The sequence below is a fragment of the Vitis vinifera genome, chromosome 14 (assembly GCF_030704535.1).
Source record: "Vitis vinifera cultivar Pinot Noir 40024 chromosome 14, ASM3070453v1".
Lineage (NCBI taxonomy): Eukaryota > Viridiplantae > Streptophyta > Magnoliopsida > Vitales > Vitaceae > Vitis > Vitis vinifera.
Window position 1 is genome coordinate 29,135,683 of NC_081818.1, and position 15,467 is coordinate 29,151,149.

Sequence of the window (15,467 nt, forward strand, 5' to 3'; positions counted from 1 at the left end):
GAGATCTAATTTCCTTTTCTAAACTGAAAAAAGAAAAAAAGAGGGGAAAGCAGCATGTGGGAAAGGTTGGTTTTATTTCATACTATTCTGTTTTGTAGAACTTGTCACCTTAAAAAATTAAATACAATGAAGTGTGTAGCCAAGGGCATATATCAAATGCCTAAGCACCTAAAAGTTTACATTTTCTAGTAGATCAAATTGAATATTTTAAATCTGATGAATAAAAATATGCAGCTTATAGGAAAAAAATTATCACTAGGTTAAAACTATATCGAATTCTTTGAGATTCCTTTCTCTATGAAACCTTCAGCAATTCATGAAATGCCTCCTGAGGTATATCAACAGAGCCAACCCGCTTCATTCGCTTTTTTCCTTCCTTCTGCTTCTCCAACAGCTTCCGCTTCCGAGTAACATCCCCACCATAACACTTTGCAAGAACATTCTTTCTCATGGCCGAAATCCTAAAAACAAGCAAACAGAGGGTTAAGCAAACTGAACAATTGTAGGGTGACTGTCAATATGATACATGATACTGTACAAGGAAAAAACTCAAAATTATCTGGGTCAAGATACAAGAGAGAATTCTTAGAAAAACCCAATTTTGCATCCAAATGCATGTAACAAATTAGAAAATTTGAGACCCAGCGATAAATCTTAGCTGCAGAAACTCCACAGTTTAGAGGAACAGAGAGAGAGAGAGAGAGAGGTCAAAGCAAACAGCCTTAAGGAAGGAATCAATCACAAAGTTCTGACATGATGATCTTCACAATACCATTTATGTGAAAATGGAAAACCATAAATTTACTTACGTCTCCCTCGCAATAATCTTTGATCCAATAGCAGCTTGTATTACTATCTCGAACATTTGCCTGTTCAAAACCAGAATAATTTCAGGCTACTACTACAACAAGAAGAGCTAACTGGAAATTAATCAACTTCAAAAACAGCAGACCTGTCAATAAATTTCTTCAGCTTCTCCACTAGTTCACGACCTACACGTTGTGCCTTCAAATTATGAACAATGGTTGCCATCGCATCAACAGGTTGTCCATTCAAAAGGATGTCCAGTTTCACCAAATCAGAGGCTTGATATCTGTTAACAGAACCCAACAAGGAAAAATTAGAGAGAAACCCCTCATTTTTACAGTAAGTCTACGAGATGTGTCCAAAATAGAAAAGCAAAGGAATAAATTCTGTAGAAACATGGTAGCCTAGGAGATGTGGTTATCTCATGATAGGAATTATGGCTGTCCCATACCCATTAGCAAATAACAATTTCTAGCTACAGCTACAAAGATGAGACTACTCAGAATGGGCCTAAAGAAAATTAGAATACTGAAAGGTTGCATTAAGGTACTTTTACAAGTGTGTTGGGATTTCAAATCATACATTAAAGGTCAGTAAAGAAAGGACGACCTCAGAAATCGCTTGGCCAATGTAAAGGCTAGGTTTTCATCTGTGTTAGAAATCATCCTTGCTTTATCCTCTTTACATTAATTGGTTTAGAAAGGACCAAATATACTTATTGTTATGATTACTTACATTAGAAAAAAGCAACCAAGAGTTGTTAAAACTTATAGCAACTTGCTTCCCTTGAGGTGCCCATATAAGTAATTCTGGTCTGATAAGTCAGAACCCATGTGAGATTACAATACCTCTCATGGGGCAAACATCGGTCACACACCCAATTGGTGGGGCAAGAATTTCCTAGGTGGATGCATGCGTGTGACTCAGAGAGAGAGAGAAAGAGAGAGAGAGAGAGAGCTATCTTACTCTGCATCCTCGTAATCAAATGACGCATACCCTGATGTTATACTCTTCAATTCATTGTAAAAGTCCACGACAATTTCCCGCAAAGGTAAGCGATACTTCATAAACGCTCGTTGGCTGCATAAATGAAAATTAAAAGAGCCAATACTTCAATTTTCATCTAGTTTATGGAATGATATATACAAAACCATTGACAGCAATTACCACCAGAAAGCAAAATATCATCAACCAAAGTCTATATCCAGTGGTAGTGGAAATTAGTAAGGCCCAGAATTCTATATAGAATTCAACACACTTGGTTTCTAGAGAAAAAGAAAATTATTCAATAAAAAGATTCAAGTATCCAGGTGAAGCCATCGACAAGTGGGTTTGTGAGCTCTGTAGTTTGAGCCATGTATTTCATTGTGTCATTTAAAAAATTAAAGAACCAAGAATAATCAGCAATAAATTTGTGCTTCTGAGGAAAAACATCAACTATCTTAGAGCAAAACTTACCTATCAATAAATGAGTACTCCAATTGCTCCCCTCTCCGTTCAGAGCAAAGTGTAATAACAGGCCCCACATATCTTCAATAGATTACAACCAAAAAGAGATGAATAAATGCTTTAAATGCAGCCAAAAAAAAGGGTAAAATGTAAAGGGAGCATGAGAGCTTACTCACTAGGAATAATAATTGTAGCTATCACTGTAGGTTCCCAACAAGCTGTTACTCGTTTACCGGGATTTGAAGCTAATGCAGCAGGATTCTGGACCTGTATTTTGCTAAACAAGAGACCAATACATATTATATGGTAAAAAAAATGTGGAACCTAGCATTAAAGAGAAATGACCAAATATGCTACATACCTTCCATCGGAGTACTCAAAAATATATGGCACAGTAGGAACAGTAGAAATTATGTGAGCTCCATACTCCTATCATTCACAATACAATGGCAGATAAAATAAGTAGAATGGTTCTGAAAGAAGTTGTTTGTGTTAAAAGAAAATGGTAGGTAGTAAGACCGCTATAGATCAGAGCCTAGAAGTCCCATCTTTTGTATTCACCTGCATTACAAAAAATCACTTAAAGCAAAAATGCTCAACTGACAGAAGGAAATTTACCTGTTCAAGCCGCTGATGGAAAACATCCATGTGAAGTAAGCCTAAGAAACCACACCTGTATAAAGATGATCACAGTCACCTTAACCAAAATACTCCATTTGATGCTAACTAAAATGTCAAATATAATAGAAGTAAACCCCCTCACACAACCTAACAATAGAAAGGAGAAAAAAATCCAGTGAGAAGGCACCATACCTGAAACCCAGACCAAGTGCTGTGCTGCTCTCCTTAGTAACTGATACACTGGCATCATTGCATGTCAGCCTTTCTATTGCATGGTTAAGTGCTTCAAAGTCAGAGCCATCAGCCGGATAAAGACCAGAAAATACCATGTGTTTTGCAGGTTTGAAACCTTTTATATTATACAGAAGTGCACACAAAATAAAAGGTATCAGGACCAGGAAATACTGTGTACATCCTTGACATAAAAAATATGTTACTGTTAAATGCAAAATCATATTGCAAAAATTGATATGAATCAGTTAAGTTTGCCCAGTCATTTCTTTTCTGAGGATAAAAATACTCAATTGACAAAATAGTCCAGAACCAACAGAAAAATGAAGCCGTAACGTCTACTCTTTATGCTAGAGACCAGTCCTTTTCCTTTTTTGATAGGCAAAAGAATAATTTATTAAAAACACCGCTCAAATAAGGGTGAAACCCAAGAACACAGGAAGTATACAAAGATTGTCAAAGGAAGTGAAATAGAAAAGGAGTTACACTAGTTTGACCCTACCCAGTCCACAAAACCATACATGGATGAGTAGCCCACTCCTACACAGAACCTAGACCAAGAAAAGGATGGTAGAACAAAACAATCCCTTAACAATTGAATTAAATTCTCCATGGATTCAAAAGTTCAACAATTTCTCTCATGCCAAATCGTCCGGAACAGACATAACAGGGCTAGCATCCAAGCTTTTCTGCACTTTTTCTCCAAAAAGCCTCCATGCCATCCTCGCAAGAAAAGGATTGCCACACAAATCATGCTAAAAGCTAATCCTTTTTTTTTATATATAAGTATGCCACAACCTTTTTTTTTTTTATCAATAAGTATATGATTGTATTGCAAAGAGGCACTAAAGAAGCGACCCACCGAATTACATAAGTATACCACAACCTAATCCTCCTACCATCCCCTACTTTTTTTTTTTTTGATAAGTAAAAATTTTAATAATCAAATGCTCCTACCATCCCCTACTTCAAGTTTGGTCCTGGCCTGAAACTCAAGATTTTGACTTTTCACAACCCCACCTAATATCCTTTCCTCCCTTCATGAGAACACCACCCACCCAGTCCTTTATAGGCCTTGCATGCAAGATGCACATTTTTGCTATCAAGTCTTCTTCTTTTTTCTTTTTTAATTTTATTCTCATAAAGTAAAATATTTAAGGATTTTGTAATATGTATGAATAGAATCAATAATGTAATCCATCGATGAAGATTTCATTTCACATCCATTGTATGTTTTTCCAGAAAATAATTATCAATTCACCCAGAGTATAACAAGAAGAAACTAACAACACTTTAAACTATCTGTGTGCCTACCCAATTTCCATCTAAACTCAGGAATGGAAATCATATATCCAGAAATGGATACCCAAACTGTAACAATATGAGATTTCCATTCTAATCTTTGGTTTGGGAATTTGAAATTCCTATTAAGTTTTATTCTCATTTGAGTATTTGTTATCTTAGGAGTTGCTTGATAGTTACTAAAAATTTGCATGATAACCCTTCAAATAAATTTTGTAAAAATTAAATCCATTTATAAATAAGGAAATAAAAATGGGTTGTCCACTTTTCTTTTCTTTTCTTTTCTTTTTTATATATAAATTTCATTCCTTAGAAATGAGAATATAAGAATTGTAAGCCATAAGTGGGTAAGATATATTCCTGATTTCTGGGGTCTTGTGCCCAAGGAAAAAAAAATTCCAAAGATATTTGCTCCTCAAACATAATAATCTTACCCTTAAGAAGTAAGATAAAGACCTGTGAACCAAATGCACCCCAAGTGGTTTTCAAGGATTTCCCATTGCTTTCATTTGTATTGTTAAGGAACAACTAAAGTTATCAATAGTGGGTAAAGAAGGTGATGAAAATACCTGGAAGAGGCTCTACGATGCTTTTGTTATGATGTAAAGTATCTCCAACACGTGCCTCTTTGGTTGAACGCATGCCACTCACAACATATCCCACTTGACCAGTTAAAAGAACTCCAGTAGATTTGAGTTCAGGGTGCATGATCCCAACATCGAAAACCTCATAAGTATGTCCAGTTGCTGAAGATGAAATCTTATCCCCCTTGCGCAATGCACCATCAACAACTGCCACATGGCAGATAACTCCTTTGTATTCATCATAATATGAATCCAACAAGAGCATACGCAAAGGTGAACAACTCTTCCCGGGAGGTGGAGGTATCCGCTCTATGACTGCTGGGAGGACCTGCTCAAGACCTTGACCTGTCTTGGCAGATGTTAAAAGAGCATCACTTGGGTTGAGATCAAACATGGATTTTAACTGTGCTTTAACATGATCTGGATCAGCTGTTGGCTGGTCAATTTTATTTATGACAGGGATTATTGTCAGATTGGATTCAAAAGCTAGATAAAAGTTAGCAACAGTTTGTGCCTGAACACCTTGGGCAGCATCAACAACTAAAAGGACACCCTGGCAAGCTGCAAGGGATCTTGATACTTCATAGCTGAAATCCACATGACCAGGTGTATCAATAAGATTGAGTAAAAAACTAGGGGATTCTTGTGCAATGGTAACATCAGGTCCATCAAAGTTGTGCCTGTGGAACATAGTTGCTGTCTGAGCCTTAACGGTTATTCCTCTTTCTCTCTCTACCTAAGACAACACAGATTTCATTGAATAAGAAAGGGATAAAGAGAGCATAAAAGATTGAAAGGAAATTAAAAATTCTTTTTATTTTTTATTTTTGAAGTGACAAAAACTAGCAGTGAAAGTTCTCTTTAGAAATTCCAATAATCCAAATTACAAGCAAAGGATGTTGAATCCATACTCTGATAATTGTAAGGCTCCCATTTATACAATTGATTATGAAAAAGTGGAAATATCCCCCCCATTCTTTTTAAAGTTTCCATGTCGATTGCTTATATGAACTTAGACAAGCAATTAACTTGGTAGACTCTCCACCAACCCTGTAAAACCTCAATAAAATTTTCATCTATAAGCATGTTGCAATATCTCCAAAGAAACAAGGAGTTCAGTCTCCTCGAAGCAAAAGACCATAGCCAAAAAAAGGTACCATAGCACATTTTGCCCTTTGTATGAAACTAAAATTCTCAATAGGATCAGAAGCTCACAATATGGTCAACTTCACAACTTCATTAAGCTGATGGAATCTTAAACAACACAGTACTACATATGAGATGCAGAGTTTCAATTAAGGGATGGAAACCTTTAAGACCTGACATGGACCCTTAAGCTGGTCCATAATTCCTTCAAAAATTCTCCACCCCAGTACAATAACCTCGAGAAAGTAAACTTTAACTTGGTCTCCCAAACAACTAGGACAATACAATCCATTTTCCAATAGTGTAAACTTAGCTATAATCTTTAAGATTTTTCTTGTTAAAAGATCCTACCATCCTTCTGGGTTTTTTCCCCCTTTAGCTGGCAACGGTTTGAGTTTATAGTACACAATCTAAAAACTGAACGGGAGTCTGCAAGACCCATATTTCAAAACAACCCAATCATATACAACCAACTCAATTTCCCACTCCCCGTTACATGAAACAAGCTTATCAAGATTATTGCTCAAGGTAATACAACAACATGTTCAGTTTTCGTGAGTACAAACAGTCAAAAATCAAAATGCAACGGAACTTTATACCTGCAATTTATCAAGATACTGGGGCTGACCATGCCCTCTCTTGATAGTCCCAGTGAGCTCCAAAAGCCGATCAGCCAGCGTCGACTTCCCATGATCGACATGCGCGATAATCGAAAAGTTGCGAATCCTTTCAGGCGGGTATTGGCTTAAATCTACACTGCTGTCTCTGCTGTTCTGGAGAGAACGAGAGCAGAAGGTATGGCTCCAACCGAAATGGTGCCAACCCAGTAGACCTTTTACTGGGTTGCATCCAGTAACAGGAGAGAATGGGCTGAATGCAGAAGAGCGATGCCGACATAAGAGAGATAAATATTTGGGTGATTTAAGGGTCTTTGAAGCTCCATTCAAATAACCCATTTGGGGTTTTAGGAGCTACACATAACCAGGTGGAGATTTAGGGTTTAAGAGGCATGGCATGTCTGAAGATCTAAGAAGAGAAGGGAGGAGGAGAGAGAGAGAATGTGGGGCGCGTTTGCCTTCGTCCATTGAACACTCCTCGAGTAAAAGCTTGGGCCGGAGAAGAAGGTCCAATCTTGCCTTTGGGCTGTGGTCTTGGACTTGGGCTTGATGATTAGGCATTTCTTAAAATTTGGGCTATGGACTTCTTCGGGTTTCATAAATCCAAATTTTGAAAATCACATGATCATTTTGGGGGGCTCCTTCGTCGTTTTATGATTTGTAACGTTGAGACAATTTAACTTTTAATAATATTTTATGATTTTGAAATCGTGATTTATTTATTAATAGATTCCATTATAAGCTATTTATTTGACAATAGGCTATTTATTTGATAATGCATGAAAATCAACTTCGTCACGAGCTTTGCATGAAATTAGAAATCCCATTATAACCTTGAAATATTTTTAGGATTGGTTAGCATTCTGGCATGGGATGAGAATTCCTCACCCAACCTCAAATTGGGTTCGATATTAGTTAAACATTAACAAATTAACCCTTCCCCCACCTCACCAAGTCAAAGACCTAGCATTTGAATGCTAGACATAGTATTTAAATATGTTCTAATAAAATTATTAAATATTTGAAATATTTTTAGAGTTGGTCATGATCTTGGCGTGGGATGAGGATTCCTCGCCCGACCTCAAATTGGGTTTGATATAAGTTAAATATAAATAAATGAACCTTTGCGGTTTTACCAACCTTACACGAGTTGAAGTATTCTTATGTGAATATTAAATATAACATTTAAAGATGTTTTAACAAAATTATTAAATATAACTTTGTATTTGTGAATGTGATTCATTATATTTTGAAGATCAAGATGAAGACATTTATGTTTATTTAATGTTAAATCTACGTCATATTATGGATTTTTAAAAACATTGAAATTTGTATGATAACGTGAAGTCATCACTTGAAAGCGATTTATAAATTTTATTATAAAATTATTTGTGATTACATAAAACTAATATAACTTTTTAAATACAAAAAAAGTTTAAAATGACTACCAAACAAAACCAAAGCCTAAAATTGATTTTGAGTAAATTAAATTAAATTAAATTATTTTTAAACTACTCTTATACTAATAAAAAAAAAGTCTTTAAAATATAACCTCTAAAATATAGAATCCCAAAAAACAATCAATTCTAAATATGGCATAAAAAAAGGGAAAAAGAAAAAGAAAAAGAAAAAGTATAAAAGGCTGCAAATTTTGGACGCCGGCCCACAAGAAAACAAAAGGACAGCTGGGCCGGAGAGGTGATTGGCCCAATTGGGGGTGACAGCGTATGGTTGACGCAAACTTGTGACTTCAAACGTTATATTCCTACACGCCTAACCTCACTATTTCTTCCCCTACACCATCTCTCTCTCTCACTTCCTGGAGAAGAACAAACCCTAGTTCTTCTTCCTGCGAGCATCACAAGACTCTTGCCGCTCCTTTTTCACAGGCAATGATCTCTTTTTACTTTTCTTTTTTCTTTCTTAATTCGATTTAGGATTTTCTGGCGCCCGCCCTGATCAGTGCGTTTTGTTCTGCCTCCCGAGAGAACCGTGGAACAAAGGGAGTCTTGAATCGTATTGTATTTATCTTATTTTATTTCTGGTTGTTGTTTTTATTTAGGTTTTCTAAAGGTGGGAAACCGCCTCGTCGAAGCCAAAGCACGGTTGGGCGAGGGGTTCGTTCCCTTTTGACCGTGGATAATGAAAAACTTTTGATTCCGAAATGTTTTGCTTTCCTACGTTTTGTCTCGCTCCAAACGGGGCGCTAACAGAATTATTTGATGCAGTCTAGGGTTTCTTCTTCTTCTTATTTTTTTTGGGTGTGTGTTTTTGTTTTCTTTTGTTGGGGGGATTGTTGTTTGTTTCTTCGTATTTTTTTTGTGAATTTTTGGCGTTTGATTGGATTTGAGCTTAGGTCACAAATTAGGTTGTTTTGGAGCGGGAGGGTGTTGGGTTAAAGTTGGCATGAGACGCTGCCTAATGAATGAAATTTAGTTTCTTGTTTGTGGATTTTTATATGTTATTAGCTGGAGAAGGACCAATCGAATCTGATTGATTTTGGCTGGAAATTTTTTAGGCGGTGAGGATGTCGACCCCATCAAGGAAGAGGCTGATGAGGGATTTCAAGAGGCTTCAGCAAGATCCTCCTGCTGGTATCAGTGGGGCACCCCATGACAACAATATAATGCTGTGGAATGCAGTTATATTTGGGTACGTTGGGAATGATATGCTCCATCATTTTAAATCTAATCTCTGTGTTTCATTAGAGTTTTATATCTGTATTTATGCATAGAGAGACTTATTTAAGTTTAACTTATTCAATTCTTGGTTTTCACTGCAGTCCCGATGACACCCCTTGGGATGGAGGTCAGTCAATTCTTGAATTTTAACATTTATTTTGATGGGATACCAATCAGATGGATGAATGGGTGAAAATAATATCTGTTATTCACACTTAATCCATACATATGGTGCTGTGTGATATCATTAAATTGTCAGCTTGTTATCATTGATTAAACCTTCTATTTATTTTTTAAAATGCTACTATTATGGATTTATATTGGATAGACCTTGTTCTAAATATGTATTGCATAGACTTCCATCAGAATGAATATGTATACTTGGTTGTGCGGCATTAAACTCAAGGGTGTCCTGGGTTTCAATCCTTGCATTCCATCCCACCCTATTTCTGCACTTCTTAAATCGGGTATGTCTTCCCTTGGTAACAAGATCGTAAGACTGTTGCATGATATCAGAAATGTCTTAGACTGGCTGTCAATGTTATTCTTTTGTGTCATTCTCTATCTGTAAGTTATTCATAGCCATTGTTTCCTTTAGGTGGAATCAACAGGTTGCAAATATAAGTTGGCTGGTTTAGAACTTCAGTGTGTTGTTACTACTCATTAAGCCAATGAAAGAAATAGGTGAAACCGATTTGATTAATTTTGTGCATCAACAGATGATTATATATGTGAATATACATCAAAGTTAGGAACTTCTTATTTTGGATAATGTTAATATGTCTGGGATATTCTGCCCATAAATAATAGCATGCATTGCATTTTTGATTAATTTCCAATGCAAAAGTGTTTTATAATGGTTTATAGTTCAGTACATGGAATTTTTGGTTAGTTCAGCATGTAGCTTTTCGTTTTCCCTTACCTATCAAAAAAGGGAAAAAAAAGCTTTTAATTTTCCCCCTTTTTTTATGAGTAGTTTTTTTATTTTTATTTATTTATTTATTATTATTAGATATACGACATACTGCCAGTTTGTATCAGCTGTTTATATATATATTTTTTTATATATAAAAAAATGTTCTTTCCAGGTACGTTTAAGCTGACACTTCAGTTCACAGAGGAGTATCCAAATAAGCCCCCAACTGTTAGATTTGTTTCTCGAATGTTCCATCCAAATAGTAAGTTGAGAGAAAGGCAAATTTTTGTGAAAGCTAATTTGATTGACATTTCATGATATGTTTATTAACTTTATTTATAACCATGTGTATCATATACCACATGCTCTGTTCAATTTTTCTGTGCATTGGGTGCTGCATGTTTGTATATTTGATTATTATATTTATTTTTTAAATATATTTTTCCAATTTATCTATAATTTGGGCTCACATTTTGTGTGTAGTGGATGTCAGATAAGGTTGACTGGAAAAGAAAGGTGTTTTTAAAATAAGCCGACTTAGTTTTGCGCTTGATTTCTGCACCTATAAGCTCGAGTCAAATATGTGAAGCTCATCCCAGGCATATTTACTTGATGATCTTTTTAACCGCCTGGATTTTCATTCTTTATCAAGGATTGGGATTTCCTATACTAGCTAAAAAAAACTCTATTCTTGGATTATTAAACAGCTTTGTTTATATTTACTAATAGGAATTTCTATTTTCATGGGTTTGCATTAATTTTATGGTTGTAGACAATTGCGAGGATTGGCAAAAAGATGACAATCCATTATGGCATTTGGTATCTAGCCTGGAGTTCTTCTTGGCCTTTTAATCATGTTTTGGTGGCCACTTTTAATATTCAAATCTTTGATATCTATATTTTTCTCATTGAATCAAATACAATTAATCTTTTGGATCCATGTACTTTTTCAACAGATACTTGGGTTCTGAGCTTCTTTTTTACATGGGTTGCAAAATGGATGCTAAAGATTATTAGATAATTGGCAATCATCTGGCCTCCAGGCATCTAAATAATGATGATAATCTTGTTCTGTTGACTGGGCCTAATTCAGCGATCTCTTCTTTTTCTCCCCTCCTTTATGCTACCCCTTTTATTTTTTAATATATTCTGTTCTCTGGTGAGAAATGTAATTAATGGTGTGCAGCTCATAATAGTTCCTGATATTTTTGCTTTTGAATCAGTATATGCCGATGGAAGCATCTGTTTGGATATTCTACAGAACCAGTGGAGTCCCATATATGATGTTGCTGCTATTCTTACTTCTATCCAGGTATTATGGGGTTTGTTTGATTGTCGATTGCTTTTTATTTAATTAGTAAAATATCCAATTTCTGTTTTTGGATGAATATTTACCATGTTACTATGATATATGGTCAAACAGACCTTAATTCATCTTGTTACCTTGATGCGTAGTTGATTTGGTATAATTGTTCCTTGGGGTTCATTAAGTGCCTTATTGTCTATAGTGAGTTCAAAAGCTTTGGCCTACTAGGCTGTAATTAATAATTCGCCTCTTAGTAGCTCATCTGATGGTAACTTGAATTGATGTCTGTTCGAATAATAGCTTGTAGTTTCCGTAATTTTGAATTCCACTTGCTTTGCTATTGGCAAGATGTACCACATTTCTTTGGTTCTTTCTCCAAATATACCTTGGATTGGGTGATGCCTGGATATATCTTCTTTAAACGCAATTTTGTTCTTTGTCTTCCAAATTGTCCAAAAAATACATAAGGGGCCTGCTTTCCAAACTTCCTTTTTCTTTTTTCCTACAAAGGACCCGTCCCAACCCAAAAGCGTTGCCTTAACTGTGGTTGGCAACACCTACTGTACCCCAAAAAGAGAGAAAGAACGCCCATAAAGTCCTTGTCTTGACACAATGGAGGAGGATGTGATCTATCGATTCTTCATGCATTTGGAAAAGGTAGCATCTATTCGCTAAAACCCATCCTCTTTTCTGAAGTTGGTCTAAAGTAAGAGCTTTTCCCCACGTTGCTTCCCACCTAAAAAAAACTCACTTTGGGCTGCACACAGGTTTTCCAAATAACATTCGATGGAAAAGAGACTGGAGGGCCTGAAACTAAGGCTTTGTAGAGAGACTTAACGGAAATCTTCTCTGCATTATCACTTGAGAGGATAGACAGATATGAATTCTAGATGTTAAATCCCCCTGTTGTCTGGGTGCATAATTGCTTGATTTATGGGTGAGAATTAAAATGGTGCCTAATGAAACTCCCTAGTTATATGAATCTAAAATTGCTTATCCCATCCAATAGTTCTCCTACTTACCAACTTGTTTTGGCCCAGGTTCATGAACAACCTTTCCTGCCATCAACTAGCCTCATAGAATATGATACTAATTCCTAAAAGTGGATGTTAGGATGATAACCAACAAGAAAGTACTAGCTAACCATGATGTTATGGATCAAGGTCAAATATAAGCTTTCTGTTTCTGGCTTCTTGTTGTTCCAAAACTTCAGTAGAGAGTGAATGAGAATCGGTTTTATCTAATTAGGGATGCAAGTAAGGGAGTGAAAAGTTGGAATGTCTAATATGCCTGGGCTTAATTATCAGTGTCATGCCTAAATTCTTTTAATATAAGAACCAAAAACAAGGTCAAAGTAGAGTTTCTTGCTCTTGAGGATTGGTTCAAGTGATAAGGGAGTGGGGTGGGCTTGTGGGAGGTTACATGTTTGGGTCCCAGGGTCCTCCCCACCCCCACCAATAAAAAAGGTAAAATGGGTGTTTACATATCAAAAAGGAAAAAAAAAAAAAAGAAAGTGAAATTGGGGTATATTCTCATATCTATGTATATTTTGTTCTTAAATAGGGTTGTGCACATTGTCAACTTAACTTCAAACCAAATAAACGCAACTTCAAGAGTGGATATGTTCATGCATTAGCTTAAAAAACCTTAACATCATCTTATCAAAAGGAGAGAAAAAATAATCTTATTGTAAATATTGCTTATAAGCATATGTTGGTTAGTGTGACTTCAAGGGTAAGATACTGAATGATTGCACCTTTGAGCTTGCCGTGGAACTGCTTTTTGTTGGAGTTGGCATATCTCCATAATAAAGCCCTTCTTACCAACTCTTTGCCATGAGACCTTCAACAGATGCGCTGCACAATTTTGCATGTTAATTAGCTGACCACCCTCCATCTCAACTCAAGGGTTTTAGAGTGCCTACGACTCAATGGCATCTTTTGGGACCTGTGAAGAACTGAAACTGGAATATTCCATGTTTGGTTTTTAACTGCATTTCTTAGACTTAAGATTATATGGCTTACATGATCTCTCTGGCTTTGGTATGCCCATACATAAGGGATAGGCGACATGGATGTGTTTTAATGGAAACGAATTTCAAAGTTCAGGTTCTTCAAGAGGGAGTAGATTTGTAGTTGGCAGATGAGGCTTAATGGGATGTTGGGCCGATCTCTATTCTGAGAGGGAAAGGGACAACTGTGCATCCGCTTTTATTGATAACTATGTAATGGTGGGCAGTTCATCAGATATATGATCAAAGAATTCAACGAACCTATTTATTAAACTAACAATAGAACCAAACTATTTCTATGATTAAGTCAAACAAATTTGTGCATTTATGTGGTGGTCATTGATTCACATATAAGTCTCTCATGTCACATATAAGTCTCTCATGACTTGATCATACTGATGTTTGAACAGAATCAAACATATATGTTTTGGTTCCAGCAGTCCTTTTGATATTACTAGCTTGATGTGGTCTTCTGAATCCTTGTTTTGTTATTTCAGTCACTGCTTTGTGATCCCAACCCAAACTCGCCCGCTAATTCAGAAGCTGCACGGATGTTTAGTGAGAACAAGCGCGAGTACAACAGAAGAGTCCGTGAAATTGTTGAGCAGAGCTGGACAGCGGACTAATTCTCTCTCTGGTTGCTTCAGGGCCTGCTGCGCTGAATGGATCAGTCTAATTCTTCCTCCTGCTAGGGTGGTATGAATCTCACTGAAACTTTGAAGGCTAGTTTGAGGATTGTGGCCACTTTAATAACAAATGTATTGAGAAAATTGTTACTCAGACATCATATTGTATGTTTGCTTGTAGGGACATCAAGCTTCGCTATCTTGATTTTTCAGTACCAGCTATTATGTTCTGCACTTGTTTGAGTTCGTGTACATAATGATTTCTTGTATCAAATTGCCCTGCAGTCTTATAAAATTCCCTGTTATCTTATAAAAGACCTTTCCTTAAATCATATCTATAATTCATTTTTGTTGGTTATCAGGAATAAGAAACTAGGTTTATGACTTGTAAGCCTGTGAATAAAATTTTTTGAGGTAATCATTAACAGGATTATATTATTATTTGTCATGATTTATCCATAATTAATGGAGGAAAACATAATTGCTGGAAGAGGCATGAATTCCCAACATTTTTGTGGGGTTTTGCTTTGTTTCCAACCGTGGAACTCTTGTTTCCAACTTCCAGCTACTTTTGCTGGTCCATAACATTATCAAGCATCGTTATTTTACAGGGTTAGATGGAAACATAGGCCTTTGGAAATAGGATATAGCTTGACATGTACATTCAAACTTTTAGGTCTATTTCTTTATATTTTGGTTTCAAGGATTACAGGCATGTGAATGGTACGTCCATAGAGGACCAACCCTAGGTCAGGAGCTAGCAAGAGGTGCATAATGCTGTGGGGGAGAGGGGGTTGAGCAGCACGGTTGGTTGAGAGGAAGCTGTGCCAAAATAACCTGAAAAGAAGTAGGTTTTGTTAGCCATGTTGGCTTTACTGATCTTGGTAACTAGCTCTTTTTTGCATCTTGGCTGTTGACATTATTTAGAGTTCCACAGAGGTCATCCTCAATGCATTTATTACATACCATTGCTGCATATGTTGAAATGGCCCAGAGGCTTGAGCGCCACTTGTTTTAAATCATGCCTATTTACAGCCTATTTACTGCAGTTTGTTTACCCAATCTCAACTCAAGCATCACTTCTAGATTATTCTACCAATACATCTTCCTCCAAGTCAATGGTGAATGATAATTCATCATGTCCATACACTTGGGTAAATCTCACTTTTG

General features: G+C 36.2%; 2 protein-coding genes across 3 annotated transcripts; one reads left to right on the forward strand and one right to left on the reverse strand.

The window, feature by feature from the left end:
* Positions 1–57: 57 nt before the first annotated feature.
* LOC100250775 (translation factor GUF1 homolog, mitochondrial) lies at positions 58–7,245 on the reverse strand. Its single transcript, XM_002277209.5, has 11 exons — positions 6,740–7,245; positions 4,980–5,730; positions 3,070–3,226; positions 2,875–2,929; positions 2,618–2,685; positions 2,429–2,533; positions 2,266–2,337; positions 1,774–1,887; positions 953–1,093; positions 810–869; positions 58–461 (listed from the first exon to the last, which is right to left on the reverse strand). Exons 1-11 carry the CDS (start codon positions 7,094–7,096, stop codon positions 296–298), a joined length of 2,046 nt encoding a protein of 681 aa, XP_002277245.1. The 5' UTR covers positions 7,097–7,245; the 3' UTR covers positions 58–295.
* A 1,217-nt stretch (positions 7,246–8,462) lies between these two features.
* On the forward strand, positions 8,463–14,612 carry LOC100261243 (ubiquitin-conjugating enzyme E2 2). Of its 2 annotated transcripts, XR_787648.3 has the most exons (7): positions 8,463–8,646; positions 9,276–9,409; positions 9,540–9,565; positions 10,527–10,616; positions 11,578–11,666; positions 14,169–14,367; positions 14,479–14,612. XR_787648.3 is itself a non-coding variant. In XM_003633792.4 (6 exons), exons 2-6 carry the CDS (start codon positions 9,285–9,287, stop codon positions 14,295–14,297), a joined length of 459 nt encoding a protein of 152 aa, XP_003633840.1. In that variant the 5' UTR covers positions 8,496–8,646; positions 9,276–9,284; the 3' UTR covers positions 14,298–14,612. The 2 variants fall into 2 exon arrangements, 1 of the variants encoding a protein (XP_003633840.1); XM_003633792.4 differs by having other exon boundaries at positions 8,496–8,646; positions 14,169–14,612.
* Positions 14,613–15,467: the final 855 nt, after the last annotated feature.

Excerpts from the sequence above, each read along its gene's own strand:
- LOC100250775 (XM_002277209.5), bottom strand. The coding sequence starts at position 7,096 with ATGGGTTATTTGAATGGAGCTTCAAAGACCCTTAAATCACCCAAATAT. Across the intron at positions 5,731-6,739 it reads AGTATCTTGATAAATTGCAG|GTAGAGAGAGAAAGAGGAAT; the intron begins GTATAAAGTTCC and ends GTGTTGTCTTAG. Across the intron at positions 870-952 it reads CTGAAGAAATTTATTGACAG|GCAAATGTTCGAGATAGTAA; the intron begins GTCTGCTGTTTT and ends GGTTTTGAACAG.
- LOC100261243 (XM_003633792.4), top strand. The coding sequence starts at position 9,285 with ATGTCGACCCCATCAAGGAAGAGGCTGATGAGGGATTTCAAGAGGCTT. Across the intron at positions 9,410-9,539 it reads TGGAATGCAGTTATATTTGG|TCCCGATGACACCCCTTGGG; the intron begins GTACGTTGGGAA and ends TTTTCACTGCAG. Across the intron at positions 11,667-14,168 it reads CTATTCTTACTTCTATCCAG|TCACTGCTTTGTGATCCCAA; the intron begins GTATTATGGGGT and ends TTGTTATTTCAG.